Source organism: Trichoplusia ni, chromosome 6 (assembly GCF_003590095.1).
Source record: "Trichoplusia ni isolate ovarian cell line Hi5 chromosome 6, tn1, whole genome shotgun sequence".
NCBI classification, from domain to species: domain Eukaryota; kingdom Metazoa; phylum Arthropoda; class Insecta; order Lepidoptera; family Noctuidae; genus Trichoplusia; species Trichoplusia ni.
This window is the reverse complement of record NC_039483.1, coordinates 4,443,511-4,460,562: the sequence shown is the minus strand read 5'-3', so window position 1 is coordinate 4,460,562 and position 17,052 is coordinate 4,443,511. Positions and strand designations below refer to the sequence as shown.

Here is a 17,052-nt window from a genome sequence, read left to right as displayed (position 1 = left end):
TGTAATTTATCTATACTATCTATGTATTTAGAAATATATAAGAAAGTTTATCAGTTGTCTGGTTACCATAACACAAGCTCTGCTTAGCTTGGGATCAGATAACCGTGTGTGAGTTGTCCCAGGATATATTATATTATTATTATTATCTAAACATTTAGCTATGCCAAGTGGCATACCATGATATTTTTGAGAAGCTTTTATTTGGTCAAATTACAAAGCAGTAATACTTGTTTCATGAGGCACAAACTGACAAAAGGGAACAATAGACATCCTTCACGAAAAAAAATCCAAAGAGTTGTACCTATTTCAGCTAAGGAAAAATGAAATAAAAAACCAATAATGAAAAGTTTATAAATCATTTTTATTAAACACACATACATCACTCGTTCACGTAATAATATGATATAGTTACTTTTGAACGATTTTAAACGGAATATTGCAAAAGGAACTTAATTATTGTTAAAATAAATACTTGAATTATCGAAATCTCGTGTAAAATCGTTCAAATGTAACCAACTTAACGTTAAATTATTGATAACAAACACAATTACTTTCTCGAATAGAGAATAGATTTTTTATGATTCTTCTGTGTGAGAAGAGGCATTTGATTAAGAGTGCGATGCTTAAGTGATATTTTTACTTGCCCCTATTGGGGTAGAATGAGATATATGCGTAATGCACTGCTATGGAAACATTTTCAGCTGCTGATAATATAAAAGCCAAAACAAATGGGTTTGGCAAGATAAAAAACATATGTCTTATATTTGACATCCTGAGTTTGTCTTATAATGCTAATCTTACAACAAATGTTTGTGATGGAAGCATATTATAACATTCACCAATATCATTTAGCCAATCAGAGCCAATCAAATTGATTTTCTACATTAATCTTTCATATTGGTTTTGGAGTACGGTAAATAAAGCTTAAGAGGTTTATTACGAGATTGATTACCGAGTTTTATGTAGCAAAAACACATGTTATAATATTAAATGTTGACTTTACATAAAGTTTATGTACTTAGGTTTATGTAACAACTATCTAATCCAAAGGTTGGAAAGCATTTCAATTAACAAATACATAATTAAAATGATATGTTTATACCAATACTTTGACCATTTAATATTAGACAAACATACAACGTAAAATAAGTTTTATCGTTTCTTTATAATAATGAATAATTAATTGCTTAAATATTTGTCATCTTAAAAAACTATCTATACTAAAAATGCAGTCCAATTTTTGGATATAAAAATAATAATATGGTTATAGAGGACTATTATTGACTATGACCCTTTAACCTAACCGACGACAAATAAACCAGAGATAAAAGAGAATTGTCATGATATTAATTAACTCGTAACCAAACAAAAACACCCTTAATACTTTACAAATAACGTTGAAATCTTAAATAAGTTTTAGCATCGTAATTAGCTGTAGAAATTTTGGTTATGCATCGAATAGGTGGCAGGCAAGCAGGACGAATATTAATTTTAGTAATCTGTAGCTTAGTTGTGCACTGGTGTTATTTTTAGTTGTAATATTGACAAAAGCCATTCTCGTAAAAAGAAAGATAAAGTTTGAAAATAGAATTACAAAGTTTTTATTAAATACAATTCCTAATAACAGTCTATGGAGACCAATTTAACACAGTATAGGGTAACATTTTTAGAACATTTAATTTTTGGAATAATAGATTTATATTAAGTCTTTTAGGTCTCGTATTGGTCTTGGCAGATATTGTTATTGTAAGGGCCAATTGTTCGATCGTTAGATGGTATGAATTAAAGTAAATTTAACAGCTGACGATTGAATAATCGGCCCTAAGCTGCCTGTCTATTGAAGCGGAGCAAAGCTGAGTACAAAGAAAATCAATAGGATTGCATTCAATCTCATTTCCTCACCAGGTATACAACCTTATTAGTAAGTATTTATACGTTCTGCGACATTGTTTCGCTTCAATGGATAGACAGCCCACATCTTATAAGATTACCAACCTCAAGTATTTCGCTGTTTACATTTTCGAGAAACTTTTTTAACAATACTTATAGATCCATATTTTCTAGACATTCCATAAACTTATAACGACTGGACTGAACATATTTTGAAATGAGTTGTAGAGCTGTATTGTGATGAGTTAAGGCTATAATTGTTCCATTATGATAATATGGTGTTTCCTATTTGTAATTTTTCTTATCCTTAATATATATAGACTTTTCAGAATGACCGATGGATTATGTATACATTTTGTAAGAGCTGAGCTAAGGTATTGAAACAACAGAAGTTACTCAAAATTAATCCAAGCTTCAGTATTCAGTTACCAATGAAACAACCACAGCTCCAACAAACCCAACCAAAACGGAATGTCTTTGAAACCAAGCTATTTAAAACACTTTTCAATACAACCTCTTTCTGCTCTGCTCCTGTCTCTTCTGGTACCACATGATACCTAGTACCACTAGAACGATGATGACTATCGCTATGCACATCATGTACAGGAAGGTCTTGACTCCCGACATCGCTGGTTTGGAGTCATCGATTCTTTCACGTGGTGCCTCGAATGATGCTGCTGATGGTATGATCTTTGAACGGTCTTCGTCTTTGTTTTGCTGTAAACGATATAAAATTGTATTTTTTAAGTCATTTAATTGAAACTTTAGTCTTTTATAGAAAAGAATAGACGAAGAAGAAAATACAGCATTTGTTTGTGCTAAAGAAGGATACCAATTGACAAAGATTTAAAGCTCTCGCATTCCTGTATTTAATCCTTGTCTACTGGGGACTTTTAGAGACGTCTGTCACATTCTGCTTAGCAAAAAGCAGTTGTGGATCATACAGATGGTATCACGTCAGCATCTTTTTTGTTAAAGATACACACATACAGTTCTTACCGTTAATTATGAACATAAGTGTTTGTATGTATAATAATAGATGTAAGTAACTCTTAAGGCCGTATTTTTTTAGCTTTAGCAGATATACTCACAGCCTCCAATAGATCGAGTTCGAACATCTTGATAGCGATGATATCATGGTTGTCGCTCAGGTCGCCGGTAGTCGCCGACGCGCCGAAGTAGTACCCGGTGGGCAGCAACACGTTCTCCACCTTCAGGCACTCCTTCCAAGCGTTCTTGCCTTCTAAGTCCGTTGATACTGGAATGAGGATTTACGTTTGTTCGTGATAGCGTTAAGAAATGTTTTTAATATTTACCTACTGAATAACTGTCAAGATAAGGCGTGATTTTAGTTTCTTAAACAAGAATCAATCTAAGGCACATGTGTAGCAGTTAAAAACTGCGCGTTAGAATTACTAAGGTAAGGGGATTTACTACCACCTTTTTACTTGCAACGAGAAATCTCCAATATAATGAAATCTCCATAGCAACAAATCTTAGTATAAAAATTAGCGGTAGGTCTTCTATTAGTAACTTTTCATTCGATTCATTACTAAATAATGCAAAGGTTTAGGGACGCTTATTTATCGGAATTGCCCGACTAGTTTCGGACCCAACCGTACCCATCCGTGAGTCAAGTGCCTGTGTCTGGCACCCCTACACCGCTACTCAAACATTCATGATCGAAAAGGTGCAAAAAACCTTTCTGAGGTACTTTTTCAAAAGGTTATACAACAAGCTAGGGATGTTAGGCTTTAACTCCTTGGAGGTAAGACGAGGCTTTGATCAGCTCATGGTAGCTTGTAAAACCTTACGGGGCCAAATCGACTGCCCAGAGCTCCACAGCCTTTTCTGCCGCCTATTCACCCCTGACAAATACATCGGTCGCCGTCAGAGCTGCAGGCACAATCTCTTCGCCCCACCGACATGCAAAACAGTCGCCAGAGCTGAATCTCCTATATATTTTTTATCATGTACCTGTTTAATAAATAAATAAATAATAAATAACGCCCTTCTGAATGCCAACCCTGAATTTGATGTGTTTGTGGATGAGTGGAGTAAAGTAATGCGTGTGTGTTTGAGGTTCTGTGAGAGAAAGTATGAAAGAGCGTCCACTGTTCCTTGTTAGTTAGATAATCCTTGAAATGCTGTCGACTATATGTTTTTACTTTTGTTTTGTTTTGATTTAATGTTTCCATATTAATTATTGTAATTGGTGTTGCACCGTTTTAATTAACTATAAATAAATAAATTAATTAATTAATTAATTAATTAATCGTGAACTGAAGCGGCGGACGAGTTAACCGTTGCATTATTCAAATAACAATATAGTTTTTATCTTACCAGTAAGCGTATCATCCATATAAGTGATGGAGATGTGTGTATCATGGTTGTAGTTCCTGAACTTGGCCTCGCAGCCGGAGACCTGCGTGTGCGTGCCGTCGCGGTCGTGATCGTAGTGCAGCGACCCGTTGTTTATCATAGCCGATATGTACGGGTGCTGATGCTGTAACAATATACTATCGATAAACAACTTGGCAAGAACAACTCGAAAAAATCGCTAAGACCTTTATTAATCATAGACTTATGTGGACTGTAAATAAAGTTATGAGATGAGATCGATATAACAAGGTATGATTCAATGTTGACTGTATTCACTCCCGTGTATGCCCCAGAAAACTTCTAACCCTCTGTAAGGAGTCAGGATAACTAAACTATCCACTCCAAATTCCCTTACGAAAAGCGTGTCAACAGACGCCTAAATGCAGGACCAATACCAAAACAAGTTCATATTAAAGCTCAAAACATGTCTGCGACAGATACTCGCGTTCGACGATAGATGGCGTTGTATTGTCGCATCTCACGCATCGTACGTATGCGATAAATCGGATATGGTTCGAACGGCCAGTATGTTGGGTAATAAGCAAGGCTTTGCTTATCAATTGCGTTTGTGTTAATTGACAGACATGGTATTGTAACACGATTTTTGTAACATATAACCTATAATTAACTACTTTTCATTATAATAATGGATGTACTGTATATTTTGTATTGTATTTCCTTAAATATGGACGATAAGTTTTGACTTTAACGGGAAACCCACTGAGCATAACGCGTAGCGGGTCCAATCCTTAGTAGGACAAGCATTTGTGTGATCCAAAAATGCTTGCAATCTAAGTGTTTCATGTATGTGACTTGGATGTTTGTAGGACCCGCTGCGACACATGGACTAAATTTCTCAGTGCAGGAACCATTTGAAAAATGGGAATTTTTTTATTTTTTATTTTAGTGCATTCTTCAAAATAGTTTTCATATTGATATGCCGTTACATAACTAAGTCAAAGAATGTCAACCAGCAACCGATAACATACATTTTTATAGTGTTTTGCGTTACAAGAGAGTAGGCAGAATGTTCAATAATTTTCCTAATCGTGTTGCTTGCCTTTTATGACTGGCTGTAAAATTAATAGTTAAACCATAGGTTAGCATGAAAAATAGGTGTATTACATGAATGTATAGGTATTTATATCTATAGTCTTAAGAATTTAGGTCGCAATTTGGCATCGCAGTAATGGCTTCGAATTGATAAAAAATCGTATTTACAGGAACTATTTTATGAGACTGTTTGGTACGTACAAAGTTAGACATTTTTCTTCTTTCTATTCTCATTGGTTGACATTCTTTAATTTATTTATTAAAATAGGTGTAAGGCTATGTAGATCTAGCACACAGTTTTATTATTTTACAGAAGTTACTTTTGCTAACACTATATAATAAGAAACGACCTTAAGCCCGCAAGTTCGCTTACTAAGGCCCGGTTTCACCAACATCGAATTAACACGAGAGTAGCTACCCCAATATAAATTTATTCTAACCATTTACCCCTTGGTTAACTTCAATTTCATTTCACCAAGTTAGTCTGCGGATATCTTAATCTTGTTTAGTTACTCTGTAACCTTGAACGAATGGATGGAATGAAACTAGAACGCTACCAAGTAAAATAGTCCGGTTGTTCCGTGCCTGAGCAATGGCGCTCCCTATTTTCTAAAATTGTTTGGATAATGTTTTGACTTATGCTTTGATCATATTTGATTAGTTTCCTTGTTTATAATTGTCATCAAAATAAAAATAAATAAATAAGACCTGGAAATGGCAAATTATAAGAGAAAGCGATCTGCTAATTGGATGGCATCAGAAAAGACGCAGCTGGTAGATCTAGTTACTGAGCATTTTCATGTCATAGAAAATAAAAGAACCGACGGGGTTTCAATGAAGCAAAAACTTGCGGAATGGACGACAATATCCAATAAATATAATTCGCAGACAACGCTTTCCCACCGTACTGCCGAAAATTTGAAATCCCAGTGGGAAAGTTTAAAAAAAGCTACCAAAAAAGAAGCATCTTTTAAGAGGATGCATTTAATTAAAACCGGTAAGTGTATGTTACAAAATTTTTATGGCAATTGTATCTATAAATCTACAAAAACTTGTTTTTTCTTAGGTGGTGGACCATCAAGGCCGAAGAATGATGATCCTCTTCAAGAGAGGATCCTGGGTCTTATAACGCCAAGTGCTGTAGGTCTACATAATCCGTATGATAAAGATAATGTAAACGTTACAGAAAATATCACGGAATCATTTTCAGCAGAGGCACATAAAAAGGGTTTGTCAGATATCAATTCATACCTAATAAATAAAAGTAACAGCCTTAAGCTTTGAATAGTATGATAATGTCTCACGAAAGTTTAAACTCAATGTATTGTGTCTTTGCACGATGATCTTCTATTATATATTTTTTCAGACGAATTATTACATACAATTCCTGGCCCTGAGGTTCAGACTAAGTCAACACACCACGTTGATACTAATGAAACCATGAATAATGTGGTAAAGTTGCACACTTTTTACATCATAGATTCAAAAATATTAAACAAAAATGTTCCTTAATTTTAGTAAATTACCTGTTTCTTCATATGTGTACTGTATTTCCATGTTTACGGTTGCTTTACATATTATGTATCTTTTTTAGGATTGGGGCGATTACACTCCAAACTGTCTAAAAACGCCTGTTTCAGAACAATTCAAACCTTCAGGCAAAAAAAGGCCTTATTCAGGAAAACGACTTGAATGGATGTCGAAAAGGCGGCCGCAACTTACGAGAGCCTCTCTTGAAAACTTGCAGGAGTTGAAGGGGAAGGCTATTAATGTCCAAATCGAGCATGCAGCTAATGAGAGAGAAGAAGCTAAAAAATTGTTTGAAATCCAAATGGATATACAACAAGAAATTTTAAAACAAGAAAAAATTAAAACTAGGTTGCTACTTTTAGAGTTGAGACAAAAAAAACGCAAATAAATATTTATTGCTTATAAAATTTGTTTTATTGGTTACAATATACTTTGAAAATAATTATTAATGATAGCATCTCGCACTGAATTGGGCCTGATGTATTGTTGTGGATGTTGTGGTTGCTGAGTTATCTGACCATGGTGTAAAAGTTCATCCCATGGAGCTGGAAGTTGTAGTGCGGGATCATCAATGGGATTGACTTCACCTCGTTGCATCAACATATTATGCAACACGGCAGTGGCTACAATAATAGTCAAAGACTTGTCCAGCTTAGTGCGAAGCCCTAAGGCCAATGCAGGAAACCGTTTCTTCCAGATCCCGTATGACCTTTCAACAGGATTACGAGTCCGTATTTGTGACTCGTTATAGAGTTGTTCCACTGGAGTCCTAGGGTTCTCTAAAGGCGTCATCATGTACGAAGTGGAAGCATACCCACCATCTACTAACAGCAAAGCATTGCCATACTGGCCAGTTTCAAACTTACTTTTTATGCAACTATTATTGAATATAGTGCTGTCGTGAGATGAACCTGGCCACCGGGCTACTATATCAGTGATCTCCAAGTTTGCATTGCAAATAGTTTGCACGTTGATGGAAAAGTAGCCCTTTCTGTTGCGATATAGTTCTGCATGATCTCCACCTGGTGAGGATATACGGACATGAGTACAATCCATTGCACCAATGACTCGCGGAAATCTAGCGATTTGAAAGAATGAATCCTGTTCTTTTCGTATTTCCTCGCGTGTTGTTGGAAATCGGATATACTCTTTGTGCAACGATGCTATTGCTGCACTGACTTGGTGAATAACTCTGTGTGACGTTGGTGTACTGATACCGACAAAGTCACCAATGCTCATTTGGGTATTATTTGTTGCGTAAAATCTTAATGTAGCTAATAATTGATTGACAGGCGATATTGGCTTATTTCTGAAACAAAACGAACAAGTGCTAGAATTAATTTCCACTTTTTACATAGAAGAAGGCACCTTTTTTAAATAAAATTTGCATAAATTACATAAATAACATGCTATTATTAAGAAAACTCACCTATCTGATGTATACTCCAAGCGGTGCTCGATTTTTGCCAGTAAACTTAATGTTGCCTCCTTGGATAAGCGAAATCTTATCACAAAATCGTGTTCGTCGTACTCTTCAAAATAATTAGCCCTTTCCTTAAACCACCGTGGACGAGGACAAAAATAATCATCATCTTCGCTATCGGTTTCATTTATTAATGCATACAAACGGCGCGCCATTTTTTAAATGCGATGAACTGACTTGACAGTGACACTTCTAACCAAAGATTAGCAGCTTATATGACCGAAATTGGCGGTATATGACCTTATTCTAGTATAGAGGTTTTATCATTAGTTTAAATGTTGGTGAAACGTAAAATGGATATACTCGAGAGTAATTAACGATTTATTCTTGTACTAAGACTTATACATGTTGGTGAAACCGGGCCTAATAAGGTTGCATCACTAGAGAGAATCGGAAATTTTATTAAATCCTTTGACAATTTTTTCTTTGTTTTGCAGTTTCAACCCGATTTAATAAGTAGCCTAAGAAGTATATACCTGCTGTAAGAACAAAAAAAATACACAAATAAAGTTAACTCACATTATGAGCACCATTATGGTTACTGTACGTGTCCAATATAATAGCGAGGCCTTCGAAGTAGTCCTTGCTGCCGAACACGGGACCGTTGTGCATGCGCTCGCGCACGTACCATATCGCGAACCCGTCGCCGAACAGGTCTTTGCCGCGCCCGTGGACTTTGAACTGGACTTGTAGCTCCCAGTTGCGGGTTTGGCAGGGCTGTGGAGAAAAGGAAATTGTGATTAGAGAGAATTGTTTTTTAATAATGTAGTAACAAGATATATACGTCCCAATGCTAGGCACAGGCCTCTTCCCGTATAGGGAAGGTTAAGCCTTGATCACCACGCTAGCTCCCAGGGGGTTGGCGATTTTAGATTCAAATATCTGTAATGTAATCCAGGTTTCCTCACGATGTTGTCCTTAACCTTGTGTCAGTACTGTGTTAGAAATAATTCAGCAAGTAATCAGAAGTTGATGTTGAACTTTTCTACGCAAATGTTAAAAAATATCGGCATTTTTTTTTAGAATTAAGAGCTATATCGACTTTAGCGCCTACCACAGGCGCCTACATAATGAATACACTTTCTTAGCAAACATAAACTGCTAATCATTTACGTACTTTCCTTGTAGACTATAAGCATTTTATAATTAGAGTTATTAGAGTATAGATACTGAATGTAAATAAACAAATACCGCTGATATTTTTACACGAGGATAGATTTGGCGACGGAACTTAGCGGCGATGCCAAGTAGATACTGTGGTAATTGTCTCTTTGTTCTCAATTTCGAAAATATAACTTTGACAACGTGACGCGAATTTATATTGAGTTTTTCTGTCCATAGAAATGCATATTTTTATAATACGAGTGCTTACAGGAATCTTGTCTGATCAAGGAAAAATGACGACATCATGACGTCAAAAGCAGTTTTCAAAATTTAAACAGCTTGCAATAAAAATGCTCCGTCAATTTGAGAGAATTAAGTATATCCAAGAAAAAGTTTTGAAACTCCTATACAAATTCTGATCAGTAGACTTATTTATTTCTTTGTACCAATTATACCTTCTTTGGCGAAAATGAAATGAGAGTTACCTACTGCCGCCCAAAAGAAAAATGATAATTTAAAAAAGCGAAAAAATGGTAATATCGTTTGACTAGGATTACCATAAAATGTTGTTGCATAGCTGTTCTCTTCGGTTTTAAGAAAATAGTACCAACAATCAATAATTATAATCAAAGTAAATGCAAATAAAATAATCTGACGACGTAAACAAAGACTTGAATGCAAATTGCTTTGAACAAAGTTCATTACTTATGTAAATATTTATTATTTTTGTATGGAGAATATTCTAGAATGGAATGAAAAAGAAAATATGTATATGTATGTATGTATCAGCGTGTCTGTGCTGTTTTGATCTTCTTTTTTACAAAAAAAAAAAATGGGCTCAAGTGAAATTGACTAAAACTAAGAAATCTGTCAAGTTACTGTCAAGTCAAGACTTCTTAAACAAAAACTGAAAGTGGTGCCGAGAGCTGAAAGAGCCTCTTTGTTAGTTTTCCGACGAAGTCGTAGGGAGCAAAATGTACTTTATTAATATTGAATGTCATTTAGGCAGGTCATTTAAGACTTTTTATGCAAGTGTTATTAAAACATTTAGGTTTATCGAAAACCCGCCTTATAATAACTTCAAACAAAAAAGTTATGAGTCGTGGAATGATTGTTTGATATTGCCGATGAAATTGAACGTAAAATTAGTAGCGATTATTATTAAACTTCAAAATTTACGAGACTAAGACACCGCAATGCAATTATGAACTTTGAGGTGTGAGCTATAAGGTTCAGTTTTGCGTAATATGTGCACAGTTTACATAACCTTGGTCTAGATGCCTGCCTAACTGCAAAATTAAACAATTACCGAAGGTTCGTTTTGCATAATCAGTTATGTTCCTCATCACGAGTTTTAATTAGCATTCATTGATAAAGAAAAATACGCCTTTTCCTATCGAATGGAGATTATATGTAACAGATACTTGTTAGATCTGTAATATAATATCATATGTATAATATCACTACATGTTATAAAACGTCACTCTTGCTGTCTGTCTGTCCCTATGCCTAATACTCACAATATTATTATGCCGTGAGGTTTAGGTAGTTCTGAATGCTTTCTATAAAGAAATTCAGTACTGTATATCAAAAGTATACCCATGCATTGCCAGGGTGGGTCGCCAGTAGTAATGTGGCGTTTAAACCTCTATAATAAAATAATGAAACACTGAACATGTATAAAATACTATGAAACTTACATTTTTTTATCATTTTTATAGTTATTGCTCTATTCAACATTTTAATGCAAGGTTTGAGCCGTAATATTTGTTTTCATTGTTACAAAAAAATAAATAAAGGAAATTGCTATTTGATCATTGAATAGATATAGTTGTGTCATTAGATTATTTTGTCAAAGCAATATGATAAGCTTAATTCTTTTGTCAACATTTGTATGAGTCAACCGAACTATACTAATGTCACAATAATGTAAACAATAAAATGTAAAGTAAAGGAAACAAAGGCTTTTCTTTAATACAAGCATTATTATAATCATTGTTTTCTTAAGATAGCTCTCTGTTATTATATCATTAAAGCACATTTTATAACAAACTACCAATTAGCAGTTCTTGAGAGCAAAAAGATCTCAAACATAGCTGTATGGACTGTTTTAATATGGAAATAGGTAAAAGTGAAATTATTGTCCAATTATTATGTTACAAGTATTAAACAGTATATATTTCATTAGTGTTCCTATTCTTATATTTCCTCACAGTGGCACCAAGCCCCTTCAATCCAAACCATAGTAAACAATTCTAAATCAGATAATGAGTTATAAATAATAACAATCTTATTAATAGCCATATACACTGCGGCTATTAATTAAAATGTTTTTGGCTTATAACAATGTTTATGGTTTTCTTACTAAAGTGAAAAAAAAGTAGAAAATGTTATTTATATTGCATTCACAAAGTATGTTTTCATGATATACTTTTTTTTAGTATTTATATAGCTATGTGAGAATGTATAAGAATTTAACACATGTTTGGCATAAAATGGATATTACAAAGTAGATTTTTTTTTGTCACAGTGTGTACAAATTATGATATTCTCAGCTACATTTCTACTGTTCATACAAATTAATGATTTATATAAAGGCTACAAATTATGTTGCATAAATTAGAAGTGGTTTAGTTCTATTGTTTTAAATGTTCTCATGATAAAGTGATATAAAAGTATGTGGTCTCCAAGCATACATAAAGACAATAGTTATGCTGACTTTATTTATGTATTTTAATGAAGTAGTGTCAGGAAACATGAAATTGAATGAATATTGCATATTTTGAATATTTTCATTGAAATATTCTAGCTATTGTATTTTTTTAAGGTACAACCATATCCTATGTATTTATTTTTTTCTGGTACCTGTATTTTCGATGAAATATTAGCATACTATTTAGATTTACGACACTATGCAAAGAAGCCTTAAATACTTATAATTTTGTAAAGAAACATTAGGCATTGGTCACAACACATTTGTAGTTATTTATTTTAATAAATACAACAGGCAGAACAGTAATCAAGTAGTTTATACCTTCACGTTTCATCTGAGTAAACAAATACTTGATATTATAAGTCATACATTGTATTCCTAGTTTATGAAGAGATAAACACCTGCAGACTACGCTCAGCTTATCATTACCAAAGATCAAAGTTGCCTCGTGCTGGTTAATGCACGCGAAAAGCATCTTATCATACAAATTAATATAGTATAGGTGATAATAGTCACTCACCACAGTATTCCATATCGCTCCTGACTTCGACTGCAGGTCAGGCGTTAAACGCACGTAATTTGAAGTCACAATAGTGCTACCTAAGAAGTCCCAATAAGGCACCGACATTCCACTCCCTGTAGTCAATTGATAAATTTTATTGTTAACGCAAATTCGAGGTAAGAAGATCAAAGTCACCGGCCAGGGGTCACTCACCTTGGTACGGTTTTGTGAGAGAGTGCTCTCGTCTGATGTAGTCTCTTGTGTTCCATTCTGCTAGAATAGAACTTATTAGTATTGATACTAAAAACACTTGCACCCAGTACAACTTCTCATAAACCATTTTCGTAATTTTCTAGACGATACACTAATAGATGACAAGACAAACGCCAAATCATGGCAGCCGCTAAACAGTGTGGCGATCGCTCAAAACTCAGATTTCTTCCAATGGTAGGTTTTTTTCCTTAAGTTCATTACTATAGCCTATATGGGTTGAGTGAATCATATTTTATGGAAATTAGAAATTTTAACATCAATGAGGTTTTAAATAATAATAAAATAGTATTTTTAACGTTACAAAAGTACAAAATGTCACGCCGTTTGGTATTTTATTGTAATAGTGGCAACTTCCAATATATGTCGATAAAACAGTTGAAGCCAAAAACGTCGTAGTTCTGTCATTTGTATACAGAGAGCGTTGTCTACCAACATTTCTGGATATCTATGGCGACTACTGTTAGTTACTTAATGCGCCAATAGATGTAATTTTGAGTAAATGGTTGTAGGCGTAAAAGGGAAATAATGTTTTGTATCTGTTTGTTTAACATAAATATTAGACCTATTCAAACAACGGTGAAAACAGAAGTCATAGTCGTTTAGTTCACGAGCAAACTATTCGTGAAATGGAATAATAAAAATCGCCTCTCGTAAATCGACATGCACGGCAAATTGCACCTGCGGCGAAATATTGCATGCGATCAAGCGAATAACGTGAACGAGGAGCCATGACAAATGACGGACTGCCGTTATCAGTCATTTAATGAATTAACTGTTTGCTTCGGGATAATTTAAACATTTTAGCGGCTTAAATATCCACACACAGAGTTGCCGACAGAGTTGTTAACGAAATATAGGTTGCAAATAACACATTAAGAGGATTTTATCTCTTAACACAGCTCTCGTTTGTGTTTCGAATATAAAAAAGCACAAAATACCTAATTAGATGGAAATAAAGCTAGGTACTTCGATAATTATTTGACAGGAATAACTAAGGAATACTTGTAAGTCTATAACTCAAACTATTCCTAGATATAATTCGTTTTCGAAAAGTTTCGTCAATTAAGTCAACAATAATAAATAAATACACCCCATCTCTAATAATAAGTAATCTATTTGGTTCTCGTGAAGTGCTAGTTTTGGTAAGAGGGAATGTTTAACTAAGCGTTTTACTCACATATTAAACGGAATAAAGAAAAGTACCAAAACCTACCAACTACACAATGTCATAATAAAATGAATATCATGATAATGTGCATGCATTGTGACGCTACTTAAAGCCACTAAGTAACCATAATTCAAGAGTAAATTCCAAAAATGCCTGACGGACAATCAAGTTTACAGATTTTACTGCTCTGATATCCTTCCATAAAAAGACAACCTTTAATGCATGTTTTTTAAGAGTTCCTAATGCATTTTTTATCGATTAATTAATTCGATGTAACTGACAATTAACGTAATCGATTACGTCCTGAATGTAATCGATGATTAATCAAAGTTCTCGACTTAATATTTCAAGAAAAGTCAGTGATACATTTTTGTCTACTTATAAGGTTGTCCGTCAAAACCAAAGGGTTACTTTCCCCGCAAACTGATCGATGCACCCACTTTCACTTGATTTTGCTACATAAACTTCTGTTGAGGTCAAAATCGCACATGCCCGCCGGGTCAATGACATTGGCTTGGCAACTTTTACCATGCGTTCTTGATTTTTGGTGATCTCGCGACTCGCGACGACGATCGCCTACACTACTTGAATTGAAAATTGGCGGTTTTTGTTAATTTGAAAGACTTTTTGACGTTAATTACTACTTCGTTAATGTTTTAATTATTTTTAGTTCATGTATTTTTATGCGCTTTTTAGTTTTTCGGAATTAAGTAGGTAGCTGTTATCTAGAATAATGGTCTTGTTTTCAAATGAGTACCTGTGTGATCGAGTAATATGACATTTCAAATTACAATTTAGTAATATTTTAAAAGTTTTACTAGTAGACATTACTAGCTTTTCCCCGCGACTTCGTTCCCGTGGGTAGAAGATATAAGTTATGATTTATACCTGCCCTATGTTTTTCACATTTTCCTTTGTATCTTCGCTCCTATTAGTCGCAGCGTGATCGTTTATACCCTAGAGCCTTCCTCGATTAATGGTCTATTCAACATAAAAAGAATTTTTAAAATTGGACCAGTAGTTCCTGAGATTAGCGCGTTCAAACAAACAAACAAACTCTTCAGCTTTATATATTAGTATAGAAGATAGTATAGATTAGTATAGATATAGATAGATTTACTTGTCCAAGTACTAACTCGTTTTATTTTTGTGTACCTTGTGTACTCTTATTAAGAAGTCACAAATGACTTATAATTATGTAAAAATATTCAATCCAATTTCAATTATGTAAAATTTACAGCGAATTTAATGGATTTGTCTGATTTATAGACTTTTTAATGAGATGGCCACAGAAAACGATTTTAATCTCAATCTGGTAATTTGCGGCATTTTAAGTAGGCTTTTTATCATTAAGTAAATTGTCATTTAGTATATTTATTTTAATTCCCAATTAAGTAGAAAAATAAACGAAATTGAATTAGTAGGTATGATTTATTTTCTAATCTAAAAATATTTGCTAAGATTTAAAGATTATGTTAACTAATTTAACTATTATACTTTCAGATTTTCTCACATTTTATAAATGCAGTTTTTGCCGACAAAAATAATTCATCAAAAATATAAATTAGAACTTTAATCCATATTAAGCCTGTGTCTGTTTTATAGTGATTTAAATTAACAGATTTCGAAAATAGCAATAAATATAAAATCTCATTTATTTAGGGAAAGAGGCAAAGGTACTAATTTCGAAACTAACGCGTTACTGAATAGAAATGTTGCGTTTCTAAAAATAGAAATCTAAGGGCCAGTTTCAGTTGAGTTTTTACAATTGACACGTTTTCATGGCATGGTAACTAAACACCTTTCACGGCAGAACTAAGGCAAGGGTGCGTTAGGTACATAGACATATTAAATATCCGATAGTAACAAGCACTTTATATTAAAACACCATTTTTTTTAAACATAATGTAGTTTTCTTAAAGCCTTATCCCTCTTTTCCCATTTTCTGTCGTCCAGGAGGCATAACGCCAGTTTTCAAAGTAATATTAACGCAGGTGTAAAACTCACTCTTCCATAACTATTGCAATATTGCTTTCGGGTGTGATGGTAGACCCTCGAGGACAAACTGTTCTGAGTTTTTATTATTAAATGATGTAACGGTTTACTCACGCGTATTTATCGGGGTAGCCCGACTAGTTTAGTAGTCAGGACTCCGGTTGGGTCCGAAACTAGTCGGGCTACCCCGATAAATACGCGTGAGTAAACTGTTACATCATTTAATAATGAATCATTCTCACGACAGTTACTATCAAAATATGTTCCTAGTTTTGTTGTTATTCGCGTGAAAAAGATCCCTCTTGGCCGTGTAGTGCGGTGTCACACTTCCACAACTGCAATAATTATTTTATAGTAACTCTCGTGAGGATGATACATCATCATATGATGCAACGGGTAAATTACATTTTTTTCGGGCAATAATATTATAGTTACAGGGGTAATTCCAAATCTTAACCACTTCAGGAATCGCTTTTTTTAAAAAAAAGGAAGTCGGCTCACTTATAAAGTACTAGCTTTTTGTCCGCGGCTTCGCCCACGTCGAGGTCGGTTATATCGCGTTTCCAAGAGAACTCTTTGAAAAGTCCGGGATAAAAACAATACTATGTTCTTTCTCTAGGTGAACTCTATCTCTGTACCAAATTTCATTAAAATCAGTTCAGTGGTTTAGACGTGATAGCGTAACAGACAGACAGACAGAGTTACTTTCGCATGTGTAATATTATATTAGCAGGAAAGCTGTTGAAGTGATATGGCTCCCACAACTTCAGCAGTCTTAAGAGTAAGTGGTGATGTCCCAACATCACCACTTACTCTACTGCCCACAAATCTTATCTTTCATAATTCATGTATACTATGTTTGTATGAACACAGCTTAATCCACATAAGGGCCAACACAAGCATAATGAAAGCTTTGGAAGTCATCCATCATATATTTATACACGTTGTCTGTGGTTTAT

At 34.2% G+C, this 17,052-nt stretch overlaps 3 protein-coding genes across 5 annotated transcripts; 1 reads left to right on the top strand and 2 right to left on the bottom strand.

Annotated features, from left to right (window-relative positions):
• Window positions 1-340: 340 nt before the first annotated feature.
• On the bottom strand, window positions 341-13,072 carry LOC113494813 (vesicular integral-membrane protein VIP36-like). Its single transcript, XM_026873297.1, has 6 exons — window positions 12,871-13,072; window positions 12,676-12,791; window positions 8,858-9,055; window positions 4,234-4,396; window positions 2,982-3,148; window positions 341-2,607 (listed from the first exon to the last, which is right to left on the bottom strand). Exons 1-6 carry the CDS (start codon window positions 12,995-12,997, stop codon window positions 2,395-2,397), a joined length of 984 nt encoding a protein of 327 aa, XP_026729098.1. The 5' UTR covers window positions 12,998-13,072; the 3' UTR covers window positions 341-2,394.
• LOC113494814 lies at window positions 5,642-7,257 on the top strand. Of its 3 annotated transcripts, XM_026873299.1 has the most exons (4): window positions 5,643-6,322; window positions 6,392-6,553; window positions 6,692-6,777; window positions 6,920-7,257. In XM_026873299.1, the coding sequence occupies exons 1-4, from the start codon at window positions 6,040-6,042 to the stop codon at window positions 7,241-7,243; spliced, it is 855 nt and encodes a 284-aa protein (XP_026729100.1). In that variant the 5' UTR covers window positions 5,643-6,039; the 3' UTR covers window positions 7,244-7,257. The 3 variants fall into 3 exon arrangements, 2 of the variants coding, with proteins under 2 accessions (XP_026729099.1, XP_026729100.1); XM_026873298.1 differs by having other exon boundaries at window positions 5,642-6,553; XR_003400682.1 differs by lacking the exon at window positions 6,692-6,777 and having other exon boundaries at window positions 5,651-6,553.
• LOC113494812 (putative nuclease HARBI1) lies at window positions 6,912-8,767 on the bottom strand. Its single transcript, XM_026873296.1, has 2 exons — window positions 8,285-8,767; window positions 6,912-8,164 (listed from the first exon to the last, which is right to left on the bottom strand). The coding sequence occupies exons 1-2, from the start codon at window positions 8,491-8,493 to the stop codon at window positions 7,276-7,278; spliced, it is 1,098 nt and encodes a 365-aa protein (XP_026729097.1). The 5' UTR covers window positions 8,494-8,767; the 3' UTR covers window positions 6,912-7,275.
• Window positions 13,073-17,052: the final 3,980 nt, after the last annotated feature.

Bases quoted from the DNA above. Each gene is read 5' to 3' on its own strand.
- LOC113494813 (XM_026873297.1), bottom strand. From the start codon at position 12,997: ATGGTTTATGAGAAGTTGTACTGGGTGCAAGTGTTTTTAGTATCAATA. The intron at 4,397-8,857 runs GTGAGTTAACTT...ATATTGTTACAG, and splicing joins ACCATAATGGTGCTCATAAT to CATCAGCACCCGTACATATC. The intron at 3,149-4,233 runs GTAAGATAAAAA...TCCTCATTCCAG, and splicing joins TATGGATGATACGCTTACTG to TATCAACGGACTTAGAAGGC.
- LOC113494812 (XM_026873296.1), bottom strand. From the start codon at position 8,493: ATGGCGCGCCGTTTGTATGCATTAATAAATGAAACCGATAGCGAAGAT. The intron at 8,165-8,284 runs GTGAGTTTTCTT...GTTTTGTTTCAG, and splicing joins TTGGAGTATACATCAGATAG to AAATAAGCCAATATCGCCTG.
- LOC113494814 (XM_026873298.1), top strand. From the start codon at position 6,040: ATGGCAAATTATAAGAGAAAGCGATCTGCTAATTGGATGGCATCAGAA. The intron at 6,554-6,691 runs GTTTGTCAGATA...ATATTTTTTCAG, and splicing joins AGCAGAGGCACATAAAAAGG to ACGAATTATTACATACAATT. The intron at 6,778-6,919 runs GTAAAGTTGCAC...TATCTTTTTTAG, and splicing joins ATGAAACCATGAATAATGTG to GATTGGGGCGATTACACTCC.